Raw genomic sequence first — 27478 nt, forward strand, 5'->3', positions numbered from 1 at the left:
CAAAAAATCATCTTTCATTTTATCCGTATTTCGACTTCCGATCATCTTTTTCTACTTTTTCATACATCATCATTTCAACTATCAATTTATAATCGTGTACTGAATTCAAAAAGCAAGCATAAAACGAATAAAACACGGAAATCGGATATAGCAATGTTAATTTTGGTTATCAATGAGCACCAGACAATGACGATTTCCGATCTGCTCACGCACGTATTGTTATCTCGATACCTTCTTCTGCATGCATGTAAATACGCAATCTCTTCGTTACCCTCAAAACTGACCGATCAGAGATCTATAGATGAGATTAAAATCCGATGATTATGGTTATGAAAACGGTTTAGGAGCATATGAATTACGAGTTTTAAATAATGCAATCAAAGATTATAGATAGATTTCTATTAAGATATTTATCTATAAAGAATATTTTTTATTTTTATTAAGAATGATTTTAAAAGAAGAATTTTATTCATTTTAGCGAAATACTTACTAATTTATCAGTACTCAATAAAGTTTTATTATCAATTTTTAATGTGAATTGAGAATAAATAAATCATTTTAAATCTGACATTATCCTATAAGTAATAATTCGATATTGAAAAATTTACTTTAATATGTTTGAAATATGTATATGACGCAACATATATGTCATGGAGATTTCTTATTCTATGACAATTGACGTGTACAATGAATTTTTCTAAGAAATATAAAAGATGAAAAAATTTTTCCATATATTCAATTTTTTTTCGAATACGTATTCTTTTTACAAATGTTGTTATCAGTATGCAAAACTATTTTGGATTTCGATACATTTTTCGACATTTTATAACCATTTTTTGTACTTATCGCAAATCAATATCTGCCATCGGGAATTTCCTTTGTTTTTCTCAAATGTCTTAATAGACAATTTAAAAAATCAAACCGTGTACAAATTGCTGCAACAACTTATTCAAAACATAAAAATTATTATATCGTACGAGAATTGAGAATCATAGCATGAATTACATGAAAATTATTTTGAGAAATTTATATTAATATTTAAGAAAACACTTTTTTCCTTCATTATATTTTTATATTTTCCAGTTTTTACTATTCATGGTTGATGATTAATTTATAATTAATATATTGAAATAATTTATTAACTTAATTAGTTAACTTAAAATATGAATTTCGAGTCAATAATTTTATTGATTGGATTTACATTATCATTATTCTTAAGTTAATGTCCATAAAACAATAAAGTAATTAACATTAAATAATAAAAATAAAAAAAATACTTTTTAAAAACAGAAAAAATAGAAATGTCCTCCAATTTTTTATTTTTTCTTTCTCTTCTTTTTTTTTCTTTTTTTTTAATTATATTATCAAAGATTTATATATTTTGAGAAATTTTATCAAGAATTTTACTGGCTGTATTTAATGATAAATCATTGATTTACGAATGGATGGGTTTATAATTTCATTATCATTCGTTTGTCATAAACAGAAATTTTCAAGTATCTTTGGAATATATTTTAATTGGAACTCGAATATTTTTTTCATTTTTTATTAATAATTTTTCTTTAATAAAAATTTGTTCCTCTTTTATATAACAATAAAAGTTTCTTTTAAAATTAAGTTTTGGATTATATTACATTATATTTGTTTTCATGCGTATCTCTAATATGCTAAATTTTCAAAATCAATATTTCAAAAATTGCTATCAAGATAAATATTTTTAGATTTACATCTAAATTATTATTATTTTAAAAGAATAATAAAACAAGCTTGCTTTTAAATATTTTTTATGAAATATTTTCTATAAAATATTTTTATGTAACGATTATGTTGGTAAAAATATTCATTATAAACAAGTAAAAAATATAACTTTTTTAGATCATCAAACAAAAAATGAAAATTACTGATAGTGAATGAAATATACACATGTCACACGACAATAATTTTTGCAAATCATTTTCGACAATAAAACAGATTAGATTAGACTCGAGTTTATAAAATGTAAATTTTTTTTAGATATTGCCAGTATCATCATTCAGTATCTTTATTCTGATAAAATATATGTTATAAAATTACAAATTTCAAATCATAAAACAATATGTGAGTGTAATTGATTTTTCAATATATTTCAATGTTTTATATTCAACATGTTGGATATTGATTAAATACGAAACGAGAAATCGATAATCGACATTTCAAATAATGACATATAATGATTGCAAAAGACGCACAACTAATCGTTTTCCACGGGAAATCAAATAAAACTTTCCGATTGAATGGTAGAAGCAATAAAACTCGCATTGGATAGTGCAATAACGACACAATCGATAACGATTGTCATAGTTAAATTAAAATCAATTCTTTTCCATTTAATCTCTTTATTTCTTAGAATTTTCTATCGAATATTTTTGATTGTAAGAAGCGATATAAAAATAAAAAATAGAAATGAAAAAAAGAAAAAGAAAAAAATGATGAAAAAATCAATTTATGTTACATTACAAAAAGTGAATAGCAATATTAACCTTTCGTTTTTTCCTTTCCACTTTTTGTTATTAATTTTTGCGGAACTTTGAATTTTTCTAACAAAGAATATGATTATTCATTAAATAAAATGCGACAATCATAATAGAGATATTAATTTTAACATTAATACATGATAATTAATTTTATGTCATAAAAAACATTTTGTCAAATACTAAATTATGTAATGTATAAAATGAGAAAAGAAGAAAAAGGAAAAGAAATTTTTTCGCGTAATATATTTTTTTTTAATATTTAAATAATAAGAAGAAAGAAAATATTAATGTTTCCATTTTATCGCTATTTATCACAATTTACACAAGTAGAAGAATGTTATCGTTTCGATTACGGACACCATTTTATTGGGTTGGAAAAATTCGCATTAAATATTTGAATAAGTATTCCTATCCAGTCATTAAAAGAAAAATTAGAAAGTATTTAAAGCAGATGAAAATTTAAAAAATGATATTAATAATTAAAATAAACTCAAAAATTGATATATAAAAATCTTGGAATTTGTGTTATATTATTTGAAGTTTAATATTAATATTATTTTTCAAGTTATATTATAATTTAATTTTGCATTACATGAAAATCAGATAGTCCTTTTTCTTGTTTTATTTAATACAAAAGAAAAAATTATTTAAGTGTTTGATAAACTTCAAGTTAATGAATTTTAACAAATATACTAACTTTTGTATTTTTTTTAATCTCTAAAATCATTCTTTAAATTTTTTATCTAGTTTATTTTTAACTATCGATTATCAAAATATTATCGATAAATTATTGATAGTTTTTAATATATTGATTATATCATTAAGATATCACATACAAATAGAATTTTTATTTTCTCTTCAAAGTTATTATTAAAGTATAAAAAAATAATATATTGCAATAAAAATAAATAAAGTTGAAATTATATTATATTATATTGTATTTCAGCAATTTGTATTTCATGTCATTAATATATAATATAAGGATATTTTGAATATATAAAAAATTCAATAAAATATCATTAATTTATAGATAATCATTATATTATATAATATATAATAAATATATAATAACATTTCTAACAATAACTTTGAATAAGAAAAAATAAAAATTTTAATTATTTTTATCTGTTACCATTTTAACAAAATATTATGAATATATCGAATTATCAATAACATATTATCAATATTATTGATATTTATCGATAACGATATCAATAATATCTTCGAATATAAATGTTTGTATCGATTGTATCTATTTTCAATAGTAAATAAATAATTCTATTATTATTCTTCAAAATTTTGAAGAATTTTGTAAATGAAATATTTTGACGTTTTAATAAAAATATGTTTGTAAAATTATTTAAAAATAAATAAAAACATTTCAAAATAATATTTTATTTGATAAATAAAATTAATTCATTTGAATTGTAATATTTATTTTAAATATTACTGCTGAAAAAATAATGATACGAATTCAATATATTTATAAATACAAATAATTTTTTATTATGTACTGTGTACTGAAAATCGTAATAAATTGATTGAATTTTCTTAAAATAATTTTTTAAGGAAAGTTTATTCTAAAATTTTTTTTTAAGTATACTTTAATTTCTTTTAATATCTCGACAATAGAAATTCTTAAATTTTAGATCAAAGAATGAATCGAATCACGTTAATCCACTGTATTATTTGTGAATTGATCAATATTTTAAGAAAAATTTAAATTATTTTTTTAGAAATTTATTTTTTTATTAGATTATTAGAATAAAATATTTTATTTTGTTGTTCAAATTTTTAAAATGAAAATATTTTAATTGCCGAAATTTTACATCCTATTTAAAATCATTTTATTTAAGCTAAATGAGATCTAAGATATTAAATATTTATTTCGCCAAAAATTATACAACACTAGTTCGAAGTGATAAATCACGATATAAGGACATACAAGAAAAGGAATCACGTAAAGAAGTGAGGTAGTATAGATAGATAGGTAAGTAGAATGAAAAATCTTTTGAAAGAGTGAAAAGCTTACAATCACTCTTGAGTTGGTTGAAATCTTTTGTTTTTAATGCTCGATTGTTCCAGGAGATAGAAATTGCGAAGTATTGAGGTCATTGTTCGATATTTTTAAAAATATACTACCTCAAAATTTACGAGACTTAACCGCGTGACTTTTATGACATATTCTCGTTGTAAATTTGTGTCAAATTTTTTAATACATTTGTAAATTTATGTACTGTGGATCATAAACAAATAAAGTGAGGAATATTCTATAACTCGAAATAAAATATAAAACAAAATTTTTATAATTGCATTGAATATTTTGTTTTCTTGAAAAATATAGTAAGGAATAAAACACTTTAAAATATTAATAACTTTTTAAATTAAAATTAATTAAAATTAAAATTAAATAATTGTTTAAAATTGAACCAAATGATTTGAATTTTTTTAAATATTAAAAGAATTAATTTATTAAATATTATATTATATTTTTAAAAATTTTTTTAAAAATTGCCATTGAAATTACGAAAAAAAATAAAAGTAATTTTTTAATTTTTAATATCTTTTAAGTTTTTTTGAATTTATAATAAAGATTTAGAACTTTTCTAAATTTAAATAAATTATATAAATGCTAACAAAGTTCGAATTAAAATTGATGCATAAAAAAAAGAAAAAACTGTAAGTATCGAAACATATATAAATTTTCAAATCTATTACCAAATTATAGAGTGAGTGTCAATTATTGAATGTTAATTATTAAGAATATCAAAAGAATTCAATAATTTATAATTTTTTCTTATTATGATATCATTAAAATTATATTTATTATTATTACATTTTTTTTAAGGTTTCCATTTTCATATCATTTTGAACAAATTGAAAAGTCATTTCAATAAAAAATTTTTTTTCGTTATTTCTAATATATTACAAATTCAATTCAAAAAAACAAACAAAAGGAATCGACTTGTTCAAATAGAAATTTTATCCAATGTTTCATTTATAATTTTTCATATGTATTCTATTTTCATTACATTATTTCAAACAAATTAAAACTTTGTTTGAAAATTCTTCAAGTAAAATATATTTAAATTAATTAAAATTTCATATTTCATTCATTAATTACTAATGTATTTTTATTTCATTTTCTTGTTATTATTTTTAAATAAAATATTAATTTATTTATATATATTATATATTTAAAATTATAAGATATTTAAATTATATATATTAAAATTCTATTTTTCAAAATTATCAAATTTTATTTATTTTATCAAATTTTAATTATTCTAATTATACAGAACTATTATAATCTTGCGTCTAGTTTATAGGTAAGGAAAAATGACAGAAAAACAACCGCTTTACAAATTGATCTACTTTAATGCTCGTGGTCGTGCCGAGCATATCCGCTACATATTTGCATATGTTGGAATTGACTATGTCGATGAAAGAATCTTCAAAGAACGCTGGCCTGAATTGAAGAAATGTAAGTACACAATATTGATTTTTTATTTTTACCAATATTAAAATATTTATAAAATTTACTTTATTACATAACTCTAAATAAGACAATTCCTTAATTACTTTTTTTGTGAAAATATATTTTTTTTCTTATAAAGAAATATTAACATTTCATTTTATAATTACTTTTAATTCTTTATATCTATTTTTGATTTTTACAATAATTTTTAAACAATTATAATATGAATTATAAGTACGAATTATAGTATTCAAATTTTGATTCGCTATTTTGTAAATAATTTCTATTATTTACATAATTTAATTAAATTAAAAATTATGAATATATATAATAATTTTTTCCTTGGAAAGATTATCATCTTATCTTATAATGTTATATAAAAATTTAAAAAATATATTCTATCACAATAATTATATGAATAGTATATAACTAATATATTTATGATATATTATATGATATATTGAAATAAAGAATAATTTAAAATGTAATAAATTAATACTAAAATTTTAATTATGGTTTAAAATGTTCCAAATTATTATATATATAATAATTTTTATATAATTTTCTTCATTCTTTTGTGTTAATTCATGCAAACGGTTAATGCTATTATGCATTAATGAAAAAATTATCAAAAAAATTTCATGAATAAAAACTTATATAACAATATATAATTTTCCTTTCATTTAAGAAAGCTAATATGTTAAATTAAATTTATATATTTCTTAGTTAATTTTTAAAAAAACAGCTACTCTTTTTTAGAACAGACAGAGAAAATACTTCAAATTTTGTAATAGTATATTATTTTTTTCAATTAAATGGTACATTGATGTCAGCTTGTATACATTTGTATCACGCGAAAAATTCTGAAGAATCATCGATACATTTTCAAATATTTATATAAGAGATTAAAAGAAACTACATAATTAAATATAGAAAAAAAGATTATATAAGTTTTACATTTCCAATTGTACTACTGAATTAATAAAAGATTTTGCTGTATCATTGCAAAGGTAAAATTATCTTTCAATTATCTTTTCAAAAGAATAATATCTAATCTATATCTAAAGAAAAATATCTAAGAAATTTTGCAAATTTCATGTATCTATCTATATCAGAAAATAAAATACTATATATCTGTATTTTAGAAGTAAACAATAAAGAAACATCTTACAAATGTAAAAAGTGAAATAAAATCTTTACGATCAAATGATACAATACAAAAGAATTATAATTAGAAATTTCCTAAATCATCCAAGTCACACGGTATTTTTAATGTTCACCAAAAAATCATAAAAAAAGAAAAAAAAAGTACAAAGATAATATTTCGCATCTCGTTACTAGGCTGCATTAATTAAAACCGAAGCGATAGTTTTTCACCCTTTCTATTCAGAAGAACACACCTTTGAAAGTCGATGTTGCGATTTCGATTGTTTCCCGATGTTTTCCACATACACAGCGTTCATACGAATCCGTTTTTATTCTTAGCAATGCCTTATGGAATGCTGCCAGTGCTGGAGATAGACGGGAAACCGATAGCGCAGAGTAACGCAGTAGCAAGATACTTGGCGAGGAAGCACAATCTAACCGGTAGAAACGAATGGGAGGCAATGATGTGCGATGTACTCGTCGATACTCTTGGAGATTTAAAGCAATGTGAGTGACAAGATGATTTTATCACATGGAAGAAGATAGTTTGTAGGATTCGTCGCGAATAATGGAGGCGGATGAGATGTGACATTAAAAAGCCACGTATATTGTTCGATTTGAAATAATAGATTTTGTTTTGAATATTTTTAAGATATTTTAGGTATTTTGAATATTGTAGGAAATGTCTCAGATTAGAAATGCAAGAGAATATATGTAAAGATTCTTTTAATGAAATGTGACGTTAAAAAGTCATATTGCTCGATGATATTAATATTTCATCAAAATTACATTAAATAATATTAATAACATTAATTACATTACTGTAAATAAAATGATTGATTTTGTTTTGAATATTTTTAAAAGTATTTTAGATATTTCAAATATTGTGATATAAAATGTCTCAAGATGGAGATATAATATATATAAAACATCTATATATTATATATATTGATTGATTGTTTTAATAAAACGTGATATTTTATGACATTATATACTTTTGCTCAATTTAAAATAATTGATTTTATTTTCAAGATTAATATTTGAATTTATATAAGATGTCTTAAGAATACAAGAATATATGTATAAATTATTAATATGTATGTGCATACATACATATTTGACATTATAGAAAATCAAAAAGACAAGATAAACATAAAAGTTAGTATAAAAATGTGAATTGATGTTTATTTATTAAATCATAGAGCATTTTAAATTTTCATTAAATGAGACAGACTTGTCTTGCTTTCATATTACCATCTCGCTCTATCTTCGTTTTCATTTAAACAAAACTAAAATATTTTAATCTTTAAAATTACAAATATATTAACATTCTATAAAAGATAATGCGAAAAAAAAGAAAGAAAGAAGAAAGAAGAATAAAAGTAAAAATTTTATTTTTAAGTAAATCGGATATAAAAACTTTCAAATAAATTTAATAAATAAACTTAATTACTTAATATCTGGTAATAAATTATCAGTCAAAAATTATCCTATAAATGTATCCTATTTAAAGAAATTGTATAATAAAATATTATAATTTTATTATTTTTCTTAAAAAATCGATATTAAAAATATATAGTCAAGAAATTAAATTTGATATTTTTGAAATTTGTTATTAAATTGTTTTATTCACTTATTTTCACATATAGAAAATTCTCTATTAATAATTTATTAATATTTCATCAGAATTACATTAAATAATATTAATTACATTATAGTAAATAAATACATTTTACGAAAAATTTTTATACTTTCGATAACGAAATCTCATATAAACTTTTTTTTTTAAATTTCCTTTTTTGACTTTTTTATAAAGTCATTTTCTGTTATTATATTAATTGTCTTAAAAAGTAAATCCTAAAAATTATTTTTATGTATCACATTATTTGATATGAATTTTAAAAATTTAGAATATATACATATAATTAAATATTTAAGCATTTTCTAAAGTTTTTCTAAAATTATATTTTCTTGATATCTACCATTATTAATAAATTCTTCAATCAACTTCATTCAATATAAATTTAAAAATAAATTCTCCATCGTGTAATTTTTATTTCATTCTTTTTTTTCTTTTTTTTAATAATTACTCCATTTTTAAAAATTTATCATTTTCATAAAGTCATTTCTAGTTAAATTTAAAGTTTAGGTAATATAATAAAGATATTCCACAAGAAATTTTATAGAAAATGTTAAAAATATTAGAAAAAATATTAGAAATATATAAAAAGAAATTTCAATTTATTATCAATTAAATGAATATATGAAAATTTTTATAGAAATTTCACAAAAAATCAGATAATTTCACTTGAAATACATAGTTGAAATATAAAAGATTTTCTTATAGAAATTAAGAAACTTATTTTAAAAAATTTATCATTGGTGAAATTAATTTCTGTATTATGTGTATCTATTTCTTCAAAGTAAATATAGATAATCTTATCTGAATTGATTTTTAATAATTATGTCAATTTTTCAAATGTTTCAAATTGATAGGAAAACATAATAAAAAGAAATATTGTATAAATATATGAAATTTTTTGATGAATTGAAAAAATTAATAAAATAGAAAAAGTTTTAGTATGAAAATGATTGAAAATACAAAATAAAAAATTACAGGTATAATGGACTTAAGCTTTTAAATTTTAAGCAAGGATTTTTAGTAACTATTAAATTCAATAATTTCTAAATTTTATAATATCAGTTTTAAAACATTTCATATTTTAAAAATTTTTATACATAAAATGATTTCATTTTTTTTAAATTTCTTTTTATTTTTTTTTCTCATCCTATTATTTTCTATTAAAATAAAAATCATATTTTGTTATGTTTTTGTGAAAAATATTATTATATGTACATTATGATGTAGACTACAGATTTTATACAGTTGAAACAAATTCAAATATTCAATTAATATATAACATATCATGTTATTCAAAATATATATTAAACTTTGTAAAGTGATAAATAATTTGCAAAGTGATAAAATTTAAGTTTATTATTTAGATTTATATTAGATTTCAAATAGATTTTGTATTTGAAAATATAATATTATATAAAAAAATAAAAAAAATTTGATCACTTTTTGATAAATTGCTATTGTTTATTTCAAAAAATTGAATTGAAAAAAAATTGAAAAAAATATCATTCATATAATATATTATTTTAATATCATATTGGATTGCTTCTATAGATAAACTATTCAGAATTTCTTTAACTTTGAATATCATATAATTAGTTTATAGCAGAAGTATTATTTAGAATATATTTATAATTATTAATATAATTATAAATAATATTAATTAATATTATTGTTTATAATTGTTTATAATAAATAATTTATTTATAATTATTCTATTATCCTACAAATAAAATTAACATTAAAAATATATATATAATATATTTATTTATATCATTTATGAAAAATATACAAAATATATAAATATATAAAATATGTTATATGAAAAATATGTATTTGCATAAAAATCCAGAATCTATTATATATTTATAACAATGTGTTAATTGAAACTATAAGAACTGTATTTTTCATTATTTTTTTTTTAAATTTATCTTTCATTTAAACAATTATCATAAGATATTATATTATATGATATTATATTTATTTGTTTTTAGAAATTAAAAGTAGCAAATTCATATCGTCATAATATTTTTTACTAAAACTTCAATTATGATAATAATTTTTAATCGATATTAATTTCATAATGACTTTCAAATTTTTTTTCGTACAAATCTTTTAAAAATCACTTAATTCATTATTATAATTTTTATATACTATTTTTATAAATATTTTTTTTTAGAATAAATTTTTAATGTTTTTTATTTTTCAAAATTGATAATATCATTATCCGTAGAAATAGCTAAAATAATGCTTGTTATTCAATCAAACAAAGGAAGATATTAGATATTATGTAATAAAATTACTAATTTATAATTACAATATACGTGATTGTATAATGCATTAACTATATAGATCACATAAATTAAATCATTCAAAACTTATGCAATTTATTTGCATAAATGTGAATAAATATGTATAATTTAGTGTTTTAATGTAATGTTTTTACACGTATAATAACATTGATAAAATTGAAAAATTATCATTTAAAAAAAAAATTCAAGAAAATAGACTATCGACTCATTGAATAACAATGTAAATTAATTTTTTTCTTTTATTTATTTATTTTTTTTTTTAATTTGAGGATCATCCATAAAAATATCGATATTATTTAATTAATTAAAATTCTTCGTTGATATTATTCATTAATATGATATTATTAATTAAATTAATAATATCATATTAATGAATAATATCAATTAATAATGATATTATTAATTAAAATTCATTCGTTGATAATAAAGATAGATATTTTTCTTTATTCCTTTCTTTATTTTGTTCCTTGATTCACTTCATCCTGTTGATGATTCACGATTTGATGCACCTAAATAGAATATATTGCAAATTTTTTGGATAACGAATGTGTTTTTGTTGGCCTGTTTTAAACTATGCCTATTAACATAACGATCATCAATTAGCGAACGTAACATGACGATACACCTACGCGATTCCTTATTTTCTTATTTCATCTTTTTTTTCTCTCTTTCTCTCTTTTATATGTCATCAAATGATTACAAGATATGTTAAGAAAATATAGGAACACTATATAGAGTTTTAGATAAATAAAATGTTAATTATTGAATGAGATATCAAATTAAGAAGCAATTATCAAAGATATAATTTTGTTTTTATTTTAATTTTGTTTAATATGTAATTAAATTTTAATTTTTTTTTTTAATATTAATAAATTTTTTTAATATTTTCATAATTTTGCTTTTTATGTCTTCTAAAATTTATTAATTATTCAAAATAATTTCTTTATTCATAATCTTTTTTTTTATTTCCTTTAATCCTAATATTTTTATTAAATAATTTAATAAATTACTTATTATAAATATAGATAATAAATTATTTAATTAAAAAAAATAAATTTTCAAATGAAACTAAAGAAATTTTGTACTTTCTATATTTCTTAATAATTGAAATTAGTAATGGTCATCTTGAAAGTTTTTCAAATTTTTTCACAGCAATGAAACATTACTTACATTTTATGAAATATTTTATGAAATCTAAAAACATATAAAAGCAAAGAAAATGGTGAAAAAAAGGAAATAGTGAAATGTATACGAAATCATTTTTCTTTTTTTATTTCGTATTTTTCCCTCTTTGTCGATATTAGAAAAGACAAATAAACGATAATATTATCTTCATATTCGTTTCAGTTATATCTCAATATCGTACTGAGGAGGATCTCTTCAAAAAAGAGGAAAAGAAGATGAAATTGCTGAAGGAAACAATACCATTTTATTTGAACAAGTTTGAACAGATTATCAGTGAAAATGGAAGTTACACCGTTGGCACGACCGTAAGTCGTTATTTAGCTAGATTTGATATTAAAATTTTTTATATTAAAATCAATGTGTGTTAAAAAAATTTCATAGGAGGTAACATATTGAAGAAAATCTGTGTCAAAACTTTAACTCACGAATATATGTATTTTTTTAAATAAATCGCTATTAAATTATAATATCTAATAATAATATTTAATAATCTTATTAATATTTTAAATAATATATTTTAATAATAATATACATTTTAAATAAATCTTAATATTTTAATATTTTATAATATTTATACAATTCATTTTAATATAAAATATATTTACTTTATAAATTTAAAAAAATACTCAAAATAAATTATTGAATTGAAACAAATTAAAATACAAATTGAAATTTTTAAAAACTTTAAAATTAAAAACATATTTATCTAAAATATATGTAAATAATATATTGTTTTTAAATTATTTTCCAGACAACATGGGCAGATTTTGTCTTCGCAGTAGCTCTTGAAAATTTCGAGAATATTTTTGGAACAATGGCTTTAGAAAATTATCCAGGTCTTCGTGCATTGAAAAAGAGAGTTCACGAAATACCTAGTATTGTTAGTTGGTTATCTAAACGACCACACACGGAATTTTAAAAATATTTGAAATTATGAGGAAAATGACGAATGATAACATGTCTATGTATATTTTGTGTATATGTTTTATCAAGTAGTATTGTGTTGGTTAACATAAAATTACAAATACCTTAAATTATTAACAAAATCGTTTATCTACACTGAAAGAACTGTAGAATTTCGTAATTTTTGTTTCTTTGTAAAAATTATTACAATAAATTATTTAAAGTAAGTTAGAAAACACAAATAATAAATGCATGTATATAATATAAAATATCTCAAGATAAATATTATATGATGTGTTATTTAATATTAAAACAAAAATTTATATATATATTTATATATATATATATATATACTTAAGTTGTAACTAAAGTACATAATTATATCATATTTCTTGTTTATTCAAACAATTTCTATTTTATTTATATGTTATTTCAAATTATATATTTTAAAATCATGGAATATATTTCTTTATAATATTATATCTATCACGATAAAATTTATTTAAAAACAAATAAATAATATAAATAATATTAAATAATAATAAATAATATTAAAAAGAAATATATAAAATAAATATTTAAAATATCATTTATATGAAAAGAAAGATAAGATGTATTTGCTCAAAAATTAAAAATAACAATTAAAAACAATATATTAAAAAAAGATATTATTTTTTATGATCGTATTTCTAGTTTATTTCTGATATTATTTCTAGTTTATATATTTATTACCTTACTACTTTTTAAATGATATATCTTACATCTACATTTTAAATATTTTTTAAATTGATTATATCGAGATATTTTTTTTTTATTTCTTCGTGATCTATTTACTAAAATTATTTGAATGCAAAAATAATATCTTTTCAAAAATAAAAATTTTAAATATTAATGAATGTAAATTATTTTAATTGTATTCGTACAACATAATTTATACATGAATAAAATGAACATATTATAGACAATGAAATAAACTATGAGAAAAAAATTTTTAAAAATAAAAAATTGATTTTTAAATGTTATCTTTATCAATATCTTTAATTAATGCAAGATTCTAAATTAAATATTTATCAATTAAACACGAATAAATATTGAATCGTTGCAAAGGTTTCGAGTGATGCAATGAAATAATAATCTCATATAAAAAGACGAGCAGTTTTATGTTATTTTCTTCACTAATTTCTAATATTTTAATAATAATTTTAACATTGCAACATAATAATTTCATTTCATTATTATATATACATATATATATTATTTGAAGAATTTTTTATATTTTTCTGTTGTTTTTTTTTATAAAATATTCAATTATAATACACATAATATATAATATTTCGTATGAGTAATTTTCCAATTTTATTTATCGACAGAAATATACTTAACTACTGTCGATAAGAGCGATCATGATAAGAAACATTTAACCAATGCCATATAAATATGATTATGATTGATAAAAATATTAACTTTTATATGATTATTTTATTATTATTATTTTAATCATCTAAATTAATATTAAAAATGAAATATTTCATTTTATATATATTAATAAAAATCAAATAACAAGTTTATATTATTTTTTTGTTTCCCGATCTTCAAATTTATATATTTTTCTATTACCATATTGTTTTTTTTTCTTTCTTTCATATTCGATAATTGCAAATTTCATATCATTTAATTATAATATTTAGAAATTATCATTTTATATTATTTCAAACTTCGCGCTTTACTATCTTATATAGTTTGTCGTTTTATTTAATGGCGCTGTTCACATTTATAAATTTTTCCTTTCTAATATTTTGCTTTTATGATATTTTATTGAATATTTTATATTTTCACCAATAATAAAAAATTTAAAGTTTTATTTAATAAAATTTATTAACGTTAAAGCATAATGTTTTCAATTTCAATTTAATCTTTCTGGATGTTTCTAAATGGAATGTCGTTGGACATTCATCGTAGCTCCACCAATAAGATGTTAGTGGTATGTAGGTGCGATAGGAGATGCTATATAGGTGTTTGAAGATTTGATTTCGTCATAATACTTAGCTTTCCGTTGACTGGCTCGGAAGAGTCCTGCTGTTATTTCGTTTTACGAATCTTATTAGAAAATGTAAGTAAATAGCAAATAATATAAATTAGGATGTTTTTTTAAAATCTTTATATTATATATTTTTACATATTTTTGTGATTCAGAATGAAAGTTTATACGACTACTAAAAATTTTTAATACATTTTTGCCGGCTAAAGGATAATTAAAAATTATTGAAAAAAATAAATGTTATTAAAGTTTAATATATAAGTATAATTATATATAGATTTTAGTATGTTTTTAAAAAATGTGTCACTGAAAATATATCATTGAAAAAACAGTTTTAAATATATTGTGATTACGAAAATTTATTTGACTAAGAATAGTACTAAATTATTATTGAGGGAGTTGAGTATTATAGATCTATATATACATACATATATATACTTAAGTTAATAGTAGAAAATTAGTCCATGAATATAACTGACATTTTGAAAATACTAGTTGCATGAATTTGTTGATTATAAATTTATGATTACAAGTTTGGTTATTGACATATATAATTATTGATAGAGTATATACCGGTAATGTATTTTTATTCATTTATTTTATTCATATTATTATTATTATTTATCGTATTAATTTATTCATAAAAATATCTATAAAATATTTTAATACAAAATTTTTTTATTCGAAAATATTTTTTTTTTATATCTGAACTATACTTGAATGAATAAGAATGAATGAAAATAAAAGAATAAATAAAAAATTAATGTATAAAATATAAAAATATTTTATTTATAAATTAAACTGATTTTTCTATATGATAAAGATATAGATCATAAATATTTGAAATTATTAGTGCTTTTACTTAATAAATTATTTTATTTTTTAAGATTAAAATTTATTACAATATAATCTATCTTTTTTATATTTGTTAATTTCTTCTATTTCTTTTTTTCTCTTTTTTTCTATAAATGATTCTTTTATTTGACTTTATATAGTTTATTTTTACAGCAAAATGTCTACCTACAAATTGACTTACTTCCCAGTTAAAGGATTGGGTGAACCAATTCGTTTTCTCTTAAGCTATGCTGGAATTTCATTTGAAGATGAGCGTTTTGATAGAGATGACTGGCCAAAGATAAAACCTAGTAAGTTTAAAATTTAAGTAAATTTGTGCTTTTTTAATCATTATTTTTTATGATTTATTAAATAATATGAAAGATATAATACAGATTTTGTTTACTTTTTTTATTACTCTATAAGATACCTTTGACAACAATGGGCATTGTTAAGGAGACAATACCCTTTGTTCATTGATAAACTGTCAATAAACTAAAATTGCTTCTCTAAAGCAAATGATAACAAGCAACTATTAGATATTTAAATATTTTATAATAATTTAATAAAACAGAAAATGAATTTTTTTAATTAATTAATAGTTTTTAATTTTATCAATAAATTTGAAAAATTAAAATAATTATTAAATAAAATATTTCACTTCATCTATTTATTTTTTAGCTACTCCTTTTGGTCAAGTTCCTGTACTTGATGTTGATGGAAAGAAAATAGCTCAATCAGTAGCTATTTCTCGTTATTTGGCAAAAAAATCTGGTTTAGCTGGAAAAGATGATTGGGAAGCTCTAGAAATTGATAGTATTGTTGATACTATTCATGATGTTCGTGCAAGTAAGTATTAAAGTATTAAATATTAAAGTAAGTATTAGTAAAAAAATATTTGTTCAATTAATTGAAATTAGTTGAAATTAAATTATAATTTAAATTTTATATACTATATATTGTATATAAATAATCATTAAATTTTTTAAATTTTAGGACTTGCTGCCTTCCACTATGAAGAAAATGAAGAAATTAAAGCTGCAAAACGCAAGATTGCTGATGAAGTAGTACCATATTATCTTGAACGTTTAGATGCTCAAGTGAAGAATAATGGTGGCTACTTTGTTGGTGGTGCTCTTTCTTGGGCTGATTTATCATTTGTTGCTTTACTTGATTATTTAAATTTCATGAATGGATCCGATCTCATCGAGAAATATGACAATCTGAAGCAGTTGAAAGAAAAAGTTCTCAATCTACCTGCTATTAAAAGTTGGCTTGATAAGCGTCCACATTCTGATTTCTAAATTTTTCATTTCTTGATTTTTCTTTATAAATATTTTAAGTTTGCGATCTAAATTCTTTAAAAAATGGATCGCTTCAATTGCTTTCATGAAAATGTTAATTCTTGTATGGAATATATGAAGATGCTTTTTTAACAGCTTAGTTTCAGTTATGAGCAACATTTTTGTCGGTTAATTAGAGCTTTTTTTTTTAGATCGCATCGTTAATAAATGGTTGATCCATTACAATAAAGAAATATATATTTGTATCTCTACAGAAATACATTATAAACTGTTTAAACCATGTGCTTTTGTATTACAAATAATATAAATAATAAAGTTATTATATATTACAAAGTTTAATATGTAATAAAGAAATTATTGAATTTTTTTTCTTAAATTCGAAATCTAAAATCCTATTTTGTTATTTTAATATAATGTGTATAAAAATGTCAAATCTAAAAAAAATATTGAGAGTTGAAAAAAAATGTACATACAATACTTTTTTTTTTTGAATATAAAGAATTTTTCTTTAAAAAAGATACAGTCAATTAAATTTGAATATTATATATTTAAATATAAATTAATTTACGTATTAATTTGCATAAAAACAAATTTTTTATCAAAACAAATTGTTATTCTTTAAATATTACTTGAAATGAGTACAGACTTAATCTCATAAAAGAATTTATTTATAACAAATAAGATAGAATCATATTTAAAATATGATTCTGATTTTGAAAAGAGAGATTTTTCTAATTTATTCTATTTATCTTAATAGAGTTAAATTTTTTTAATATTCTTGTTAAATAGAGAAATTTTCACGATCTAGATATAGATATATATATAGATGATCTTTGGTATAAAAATAAATCGAAAATGTAAAATAAAATCTTTATATTTTATATTTTCGAAAAAATTAAATCTAAAAATTCATATGCATATTTTTAAATATGATTTGTTCATAATCAATCTCATTAATCTTTGCTTTTTTTATTTATGTTTATAACATTTTATTTTTTTTTAAATTTTGTGGATCAAATATTATATATATAACAAAAATCACTATTAATATAATCTAAATTAAAAATCAATAGAATTTCTTAATTTCGTCTAAATCTTTATTAAAGAATAATAATAATAATTTTACTTTTATTTTGTTAAATTTAATTAATTAATAATTCTTTGCTTTAATATCTACTTGAAACAAAAATCAAAACAATTATCCATATAAATTTCAATGAAAAAATTATACTTGATAGTATAAAATTATAATTGATATTAAAAATATCAAATTTTAACGTTTGAATTTGAATTTTATTTTATCAAACTATGCAAGATTCGTACACATATAGAAAAGAGATGAAATTTATGAATTTAATAATTAATAATTATAAATTGACGATAATTACCAAATAATTAAAATTAGAATATCAAAATCAAATTAATTCGAAAAATTTTTATAATTCATTTTAAAAAATTATGATTTTTTTCATATATATTATTATCATAAAAATTTTATTATTTTAAAAAATATTGTATTATTTTATGCTTTCTTTTAGAGATATAGATTATTTTTTGCATTATTTATAGCACATATTTGCATTATATATATTTATATATATTTATTTTATATATATTTTGATATTTTATTTAATTGTATATTTTTAGAAGTTATTTAATTGTATATTTTTAGAAATTAAAAAAGTTAATAATTTTTTTTTATTTTTTTATATATATCTTCTCATGTATCTTAAAAAAATCTCTTATAATGATTCACAAGTGCATCGAATAATTCTTGAATTATTTAATTTTCAATACTGATTTACAAAATTGTATAATCGATATTGAGTAATTTTTGCGATATTTGTTATTGTAATATTTGCTTAGAATTGACTCATTTTAATTTATATTGATATAAAGTATAAATGTTTAAATGTATAATGCTTAATATGTATAAATAATATTAACTTCAAATATTATAGCAAAATGATAAAGTCAAAATTGGATATTTCAGGGAAATGACGGTTCAAAATTTTTTATTGGCTTACTGATTGTTGATTTAGCTTTTATCAGAATATTTTATAACTTCTTAAACAAAATTTATATAAATTTCATAAATTTTATTTATTATAATATATTTTATAATTATTATAAAATAAAATAATTTTTTAAAAATATATTTTTTTAAATTCTTACTATGTCTTAATGTAATGTAATATCATGAGTTTATCTATTCTTATATCCTATCAAATCATGACTTGCAGAATCTTATAAAATATTCATCATAAACAATCTGATATGATTAAATTAGTCAATAAAGCATTAAATTTTAATAAATTTTACTATTTATTATCCAATTATATACAAAGGAACAATAATTTTTAATTTTCCATTAAAAAAAATATTTTCGATTTATAATATAACATCAACCATTTTAACATAACATAATTTCTTTTAAAATGGTTTGCAAATTATATTTTATTTTGCCTAAATTTTATAGCAGAGGAGAAATAATATATCGAGAAATAAAATATTTATTTTTTTAAAACAATGATTTACAGACTATTAAATAATATAATTACAATAAATATTACTAGTCATATTACAGATCATTTAATATCCCAAAAAGATTTTTCAGTTCATAGAATTTTTTTAATACCCATTACGAAATAATTTATTTATTAACAAAGTCACTACAAAGGATTATTCTATTAAAGAATTCTACTAGTTGATTCTAGCATATATACTATTATGATTTGTCATATCAATATGAATGAGTTTAGTGGGGGAATAAGATACTCGATTAGTGCAAAAGTTGTAGGCAAGTTTAGATATATAAAACTTGTCGTTAGTAATATAAAAGTAGTCTGTGGAAGACCGTCTCATTTGTTACATTAATACGTTCCAACGCATATCTTCGTAAGTTCATTAAAAATCTATTATTTAAAAAAAAAATTCTTGCCAAAATTTTTAATATAATTTAATATAATTTTTTTTAATATAATTATTATTATTAATAAGAAATAAAATTAAATAAAATTAAATAAATTTTTGTGTAATTATTTTTGTAATCTTTTTGGAAATTTTTATAATTTTTTCTAATGCATTGACAATATAAGTTTATAATATAAATTCATTAGAATTTTATTAAATTTCTATTTTATTATTTTACTCTTAAAAATTTTTTTGAAATTTTAATATATTACTAAAATTTTTACTTTAATATTTTCTTAAAATCTTTATTTTATAATTTTTTTTTTTTAATTTTTTAGATTTTCATAACTCTTTTTATAATTCTAAAACTAGCGAAATAATATTTATTAATATAAAAATGTTTTAATTATTTTACTTCATAATATTTATGATAAAAAGACATTAACGTAAAAATAAAATATTAATTAATATATATATTCTTATTTGATTTTCATTCATTTTATTTAATATATTGCAACAATATTATATAACAATAGTATCAATGTAATAAGATAAATCTTTTTATCAAAATAGTTATCTATGATCTATATGATTAACGGAGTCAATGTTAGAACCTTGGTATTAATCATCTTTAATGCGAATGCTAAATGTGAAAGTCTACGTAACAACTGAATTGAAAATTACCGTTGAAGCTAACAATAAATTCCGTTTAGAACATTCTTGAATGTTGTTCTGATATTAAGCATACGAATAGTTGGTTAAACAGTTAATTTCTATTAGTAATAGGTAATTGATAATATTTGGCATTAACTTGTTTGCATAACCTTGAATGTAAGCTTTATTCGATTTTATTATTTTCTTCTCTTTTTGTAAAATTTAATTTGAATTTTCAACTTTTAAATTTTTAAATTTTCTAATTATTAAATTTTTGAATATTTGAATTTATATATTTTTGAATATTTAAATCCACAAACTTACAGATTTTTAAATTAACAAATTTTCGAATTTTTAATTTATTTCAGTTCTGAATTTTTAAAATTTTGAATTTTTTAATCTATAAATTTTTATTTTTATTTTTTTTTTTTTAAATTTTTAGCTTTATAAGTTTCAAATTATATTATTAAGTTATAAATTATGTTATTTATATTATTATATAAATTTTCAATTTATGCAATTTTTAAGCTTTTGAAACTTCAAATTTTTAAATCTATAGATTTCTTATATTTTTTAATTAAATTTTTTCAAATTTCAATATTTTTAAATATTCAAAAATTAATAATTCTATATTATTATATTCAACAATATTATTAATTTATCAAATTTTCTAAATTGATTTCCATCATAATATATCACAATTATCAATAAATGTATCAATAAATTTTATCAATGAAATTGTTTTATAAATATTTATAATTTTTTAAAATTATGTACAAATTTGAAGATTAAAAAAAAAGAAATAGCAATAAGAAATTTATAATAGAATAGAATATTAATATACAATATTTATATAATATATTTATATTTATATATATTATATTTAATTTATATTTATATACAATGTACAATATATACAATATACAATATATTTATTTAATTATAGAAAATGTCCACGTATAAATTGATTTATTTTAATATTCCTGGTCTTGCCGAACCAATCAGATTCCTTCTTCATCAAAGTGGAATTAAATTTGAAGATAAAAGGATTGATATCGAAGAATGGCCCAAGATTAAATCTGGTAATGATATTTAATTTATATAAAAAATAAATTTACAATAAATAACTTTTTTTATGATTTAATTTTTTCAGTTTTTTATAATTTTAAGTTATAATAATATAATACGATTTTATATAATAATTCATTAATTAATTTCAATTTATATAATTTCTAATAGTGTATAGGTTATATTTTATATAATATATTATATTTTATATAATATAATTAATATATTATTATATTTTATATAATAATCTATTAATTACTTATTAATTATTAATTATTATAAATTTTTTAGAAATGCCACTTGGACAAGTACCTATTTTGGAAATTGATGGTAAAGTTTATTATCAATCGAAGGCTATTTCTCGCTTGATCGCTAAGAAAAATAACTTTTACGGTTCTAATGATGAAGAAGCTTTCCTTGTTGATGCTACTATTGAGACTATAGACGATTTGAGACAACGTAAGATCTTCATTTATTTTAAAAATAAAAAAAGAAAAAAATAAAGAATTTCAGAAGAAATCTTAATAAAAAAATTATTTTTTAATCTATTAATCTATTAGTAAATCTCCAAAAAATTAAAAATAAACTATATCGATAATATGTAATGTTATATAATCATTACGATAATTTATAGCAATTACTCAATATTATTGGGAAAAGGATCATGCATTCAAGGCAAAATTGAAAACCAATGTTGATACCAAAGTTCCCTTGCTTCTCAACAAATTGGAAGAACAAGTAAAGAAGAACAAAGGATATTTTGTTAATGGAAAGGTAATTTTTTTTGTTTATATAATTTATAAATTATATATAATATTAATATATTATATATAAAATTAATCCAAGTTATAAATCTAAAAAATGAAATTAAATATGATTAATAAATAACTTTAAATTTTATATAATACTTATTATTATTAATAATATATTGTAAAATAATTGTAAATTAAATTGTTAAATGAAGTTATGTAATTAAACAGAATTTCAATAACAATATGTGAGAAACTAAATATGTGAGAAACTAAAGAAAGTGAAACAAATAGAATAATTTTCAATTTAATAAAATTACAAGTAAAGTTATACATTTGAATAAAAAAATATATATTTTTTCATACATTAAAATATATAATAATTAAATATTATATTAAATATTTAATTAATACAATTTTTTAAATGAATATTATGGCTTCCTATATTTATTTTTATGTTTGATCTTGCAAAAAAGGCACTTGTGTCATTTTTCTATTGAAATTTCATTTGTTTTCTGACATATGATTTGAGAACAAAAAAATAATTATTTTCCATTTTTAATCAAAATTCTCTTTTAAACTGTTAATTTTCTGTTATAGTTGACGTGGGCAGATCTTTTCTATGCAGCAATAGAGGAATCTTTGACTGACATGCTTGGATACGATTTGAATAAGGATCATCCTGAATTAAAGAAGTTGTCTGAGAAAGTAAAATCATTACCCAACATCAAAACATATTTGAAGAATCGACCCAAATCTATGGTCATATCTTAAACATTATGATTTTTTGCATATATTATTGCTATATAAAAAAATTATAGTTTTCCTAAAAAAATTATGGTATTCCTAAGAACTCGCCAGGATTCATTGATTGATTTATTTTTTTTATATTTGCACATGTTTTACATTAAATCGCGTTTGATACAAATTTTGCATTTTATTTTTATAAATATATAAAATTAAAGTAAATGTCTTGTTTTACATATGCTTATCATGTATTATGCGAGTATAAAAATAAATAATATTTATACATATTTAAAGAATTTTTTTTATGATTCGAATTTTTAAGATGAAAAATTTTTCTGAAAAAAGTACGGAATGTAAAGATATAAGCAATTTATTTATTTATTGACAATAACATTCAAAATTATTTTTAATAAATTTTTTCCAGTTTTATAATATATTATTTTTTTTTCAATTTTTTAAATTCTATAATGAATCATAACAATCATAACTTCAATAGATAATCATGAATAGTACTATTCATTATATATAAAAATACATAAATTATCTTTCAAAAATAAAGAATTATCATTTAAATGAAGATTACCAATATAATGATAACATTATTATTACAATTTTTTTACATTATTATCACAACTATAATCATACTTACGCTGTTGCATTTTTGAGGTATTGATTTATTTTAATAAATTCTAAACAATCTATTTGAAGAAGATGTAGCATCGTTTAAATAAAATGTTCTTCTTGAAATATTCTTAACCGTTAATTAAATAACGATTTGAAATAATTTTCCTTGAAAAAAACATTATTTTAAGCATATTTAATAATTTTGATTACAGATGCTCGCATCAATTATTTTACACATTGAGATTATGGATTTACAAATAATTTATAGAATTAGAATCACATTATTTTGAGATGATTTTCTGTGCAAATAATAAAATTTGATTGACTTTAGAATAATCTCAACTATTAAGAAGATATTTTCAATCTTTGATGATTTCTAAATAATTTTAACCAGTACAATATCGCTATCTCAATTAATTTTTAGTTAATTTTCAAATTAAATTGAAATTATTATGTATTTATAATATTATTCGAATTTTACTTGTTTTTATGTCTAGATAATTTTTATCGTTTTTAGTAATTTTCTCATTATAATTATTTAATTTTTTACACATACACGAAAAAAATATTAATAATTACAATGATTTACATAAATTATATAAAGGTTTATTTCAATTAGTAATATTGAATTTTGCTAAATATGTCTTTTTTTTTTAATGTGAACAATACCATACAAGATGTGTAAGATAAATTAGGTCTGAATATTTCACCTATTATTGATAATAAAAAATTTTAGATCAAACTTGTACGATATTGAGTGCCATATATTTTTTTCTATTACTAATAACTATCAAGATGTTCAAATGATGTTTGTTTTACGTGTCTTATCTTATATATTGGAAATCTTTATATTTTATTTAATATTATTTATATTTTCTTATTTGTAGATTCCCTGTTGTTTAATAACAATACATTATAAGATAAATAAATACATTTCTTTTTGAAAGATGAATACTTATTTTTTCTTTCGTTTGATTTGAATTTTTCGATTTTCTTTATTTTTTTATTTATTTATTTATTTATTTTTTGAATACATAAATTCTTATATCTGAGATTTTTAACTTTGTAAATTCTTAGTTTTTTCGAGATATTTGGTATAACGATTCTTAATTCTATTAAATATTTATGCTACACGTTTATTTTCATTCGATGGAGGAACATTTCATTTTGCGAATATTAAGCGATTAAATCACAGTTTAATTCACCCATATATCGCGCCAATTCCATACCACTGAATTCTGTTTTATCATAATCTTGTAAACTAGAATTGCTGATCGTATTTGCACTGTCGATACTTGGATGACTTTGAAATTTAGATGGCAGAGCTGGCGTTGTCTCCAATTTCATCAGATTATTCTTGGTCTTCTGCTGAGATGAAAATAATTCTTTCGTTTCCAATTTCAATTTTTCCGCAAGTATTCCTATTTGGAAAAAGATTATTGATTAATTATAATTTATAAAATTATTAAGTTATCATTACGGATCAAAAATTTTTCTGTGATTGAAACTTTTACCAAAAATTGATTTTTAATATGGAAAAATTTTTTGTTTTTAATGAATCCAATTATAATTATAATTATAATTATAATTATATTACAATATATTATAATATTTATTTCAATAAATTATATAATATATCAAATATATGATTTTTAAAATTATGCAAAAAAAATATTAAATAATTAGTTTTTATTATATTTATTAATTATATTAGTATTAGAAATTCATATAAATTCATATAAATATAAAAATATGTTAATTAATTGTTTACACAAATAAATAATAAAATAAATATTATGAAGTACATATTGATCTTTTCTTTCCTTTGATATATTGAAAATTTTTATATATAATGAGATAATCATTAATCAAATGATTATAATTTTATTTTTAAATTTTACAATTTTTAAATTTGTATTGCTTATAAATATTTATAACTATGTATTTAATGTTCTTTTTTAGGCAATTTACGATCTATTTCAAGGACTCATTTTTTTTTAAAAAAAATATCATTTTTAAAAAATCAAATGATCTTCTTCATTCAAAATAAATTCTTTTCTATAAATTATTAAAATAATAAGAATAACATAAACTACTATTTATACATATGTATAATTTTATACAATTTATTAATATAATTTATACATATTTATACATATATACTATATATATTCTATATATAATATTATATGTATATGTGAAAATATTTTTTTATTAAAATATTTAATAATTATTTTTTAGACTTAATTTAACAATTACTAAAATTATACAATTTTCTTAATTATTATCTTAATAATATTTTAATAATAAATAAAACAAATTAAACAATTAATTAAACAATAATTAAAATATAAATAATTTTTATTTAATTCTTAAATAAATATAATAATAAATAATAAATAAATACTTTTTTAAATATATCTTTTTAAATATTTTTGAACTTTGAAAATATTTTAGATTGAAATTAATGAAATTATAGAATTAACTAATTGTAAATATTAGACAAACTAAATTAAAACATTAAAAAGAAATTTATTAATGTGATAACATATAAGATCGTATCTGTATATAATTGAAATATTTTTAAATTTTGAATTTGGAATATTATTATTATTATTATAATTATGTAAATTAAATAATAAATAATAATAATAATAATAAATAATAAATTTCTGCTATATTTCTTTCAATAATAATTTTACTGTCAAATATGAACTTATAGATATACATTAAAATATATTTAAAAAAAAAATAAATATAAGAAGAAATAATTTAAAATTTACTAATCTTTTTGAACTTTAGAACATTTTAAATTTTTCAAATATGAAATGTTAATAAATTATATAATTTTAAAATTTTACAAAAAAAATCTATAATAGTTTACGAAAATATTTGAATATTCAATATAAATAAAAATATTAATAATATGAGTTAATATGTTAAAAATATATTGTTTAATTTCTGAAATTATTATTATAATATTATTAATATTATTAAACTACGATAAATATCGAAATTATATCTATTTTGAATTAATTGATCATTTTGAAAAAAAAAATGAATCTTTAAAGTTTTAATGTTTATCTAAAATATGAATTTATAATTAAAATTTTAAATATATATAAAATATTCAAATTTTAGCATTCTATTCTATTGTAAAAAATATTTCCAAAAATTAAATTATATTAAAAACATGAAAGTTCTTTATCTTCTCAAAAAAGATTTTTCGTTGAAAAAAATTTTTTCATATATATTTCATTGTACTCTATTCATTGTATATATGAATGTTTTTTATATGAAAGTTAGAATTCGAATTAAGTGAATTTTATATAAAATAATATTTGATTATTTTTGCATGTATATTTTCATAC

The 27478-nt window shown here is 18.4% G+C and overlaps 3 protein-coding genes across 9 annotated transcripts in view; 2 read left to right on the forward strand and 1 right to left on the reverse strand.

Moving 5' to 3' along the window:
• Nucleotides 1-13581, forward strand: part of LOC107995433 (glutathione S-transferase-like) — a 70972-nt gene extending 57391 nt beyond the window's left edge. For 3 of the 4 annotated variants that reach the window (XM_062073501.1, XM_062073500.1, XM_017052953.3), the window contains exons 2-5: nucleotides 5836-5997; nucleotides 7477-7644; nucleotides 12436-12578; nucleotides 13025-13581. In XM_062073501.1, the coding sequence (XP_061929485.1) occupies nucleotides 5853-5997; nucleotides 7477-7644; nucleotides 12436-12578; nucleotides 13025-13192 (624 nt within the window). In that variant the 5' untranslated portion in view covers nucleotides 5836-5852 and the 3' untranslated portion in view covers nucleotides 13193-13581. The remainder of the gene's footprint in view (nucleotides 1-5835; nucleotides 5998-7476; nucleotides 7645-12435; nucleotides 12579-13024) is intronic. The other variant, XM_017052954.3, reaches the window with a different exon arrangement.
• A 1545-nt stretch (nucleotides 13582-15126) lies between these two features.
• LOC107995430 (uncharacterized) lies at nucleotides 15127-23770 on the forward strand. The gene is made up of 9 exons (XM_062073482.1): nucleotides 15127-15286; nucleotides 16223-16359; nucleotides 16730-16897; nucleotides 17045-17349; nucleotides 20230-20250; nucleotides 21866-22001; nucleotides 22279-22446; nucleotides 22622-22761; nucleotides 23337-23770. The coding sequence occupies exons 2-9, from the start codon at nucleotides 16227-16229 to the stop codon at nucleotides 23508-23510; spliced, it is 1245 nt and encodes a 414-aa protein (XP_061929466.1). The 5' UTR covers nucleotides 15127-15286; nucleotides 16223-16226; the 3' UTR covers nucleotides 23511-23770.
• The window catches only part of LOC107995431 (pyrokinin-1 receptor), a 52578-nt gene continuing 48539 nt past the window's right edge, over nucleotides 23440-27478 (reverse strand). For all 4 annotated transcript variants that reach the window (XM_062073499.1, XM_062073496.1, XM_062073497.1 and 1 more), the window contains exon 6: nucleotides 23440-25528. In XM_062073499.1, the coding sequence (XP_061929483.1) occupies nucleotides 25459-25528 (70 nt within the window). In that variant the 3' untranslated portion in view covers nucleotides 23440-25458. The remainder of the gene's footprint in view (nucleotides 25529-27478) is intronic.

Source organism: Apis cerana, linkage group LG4 (genome assembly GCF_029169275.1).
Source record: "Apis cerana isolate GH-2021 linkage group LG4, AcerK_1.0, whole genome shotgun sequence".
Classification (NCBI taxonomy): domain Eukaryota; kingdom Metazoa; phylum Arthropoda; class Insecta; order Hymenoptera; family Apidae; genus Apis; species Apis cerana.

What these genes read in the sequence shown, in the direction of transcription:
- LOC107995430 (XM_062073482.1), top strand. Translation starts at nt 16,227, where the DNA reads ATGTCTACCTACAAATTGACTTACTTCCCAGTTAAAGGATTGGGTGAA. An exon ending in TATTCATGATGTTCGTGCAA is followed by an intron (nt 16,898 to 17,044) that starts GTAAGTATTAAA and finishes TTTAAATTTTAG; the next exon opens with GACTTGCTGCCTTCCACTAT. An exon ending in ACGTTCCAACGCATATCTTC is followed by an intron (nt 20,251 to 21,865) that starts GTAAGTTCATTA and finishes ATTTAATTATAG; the next exon opens with AAAATGTCCACGTATAAATT.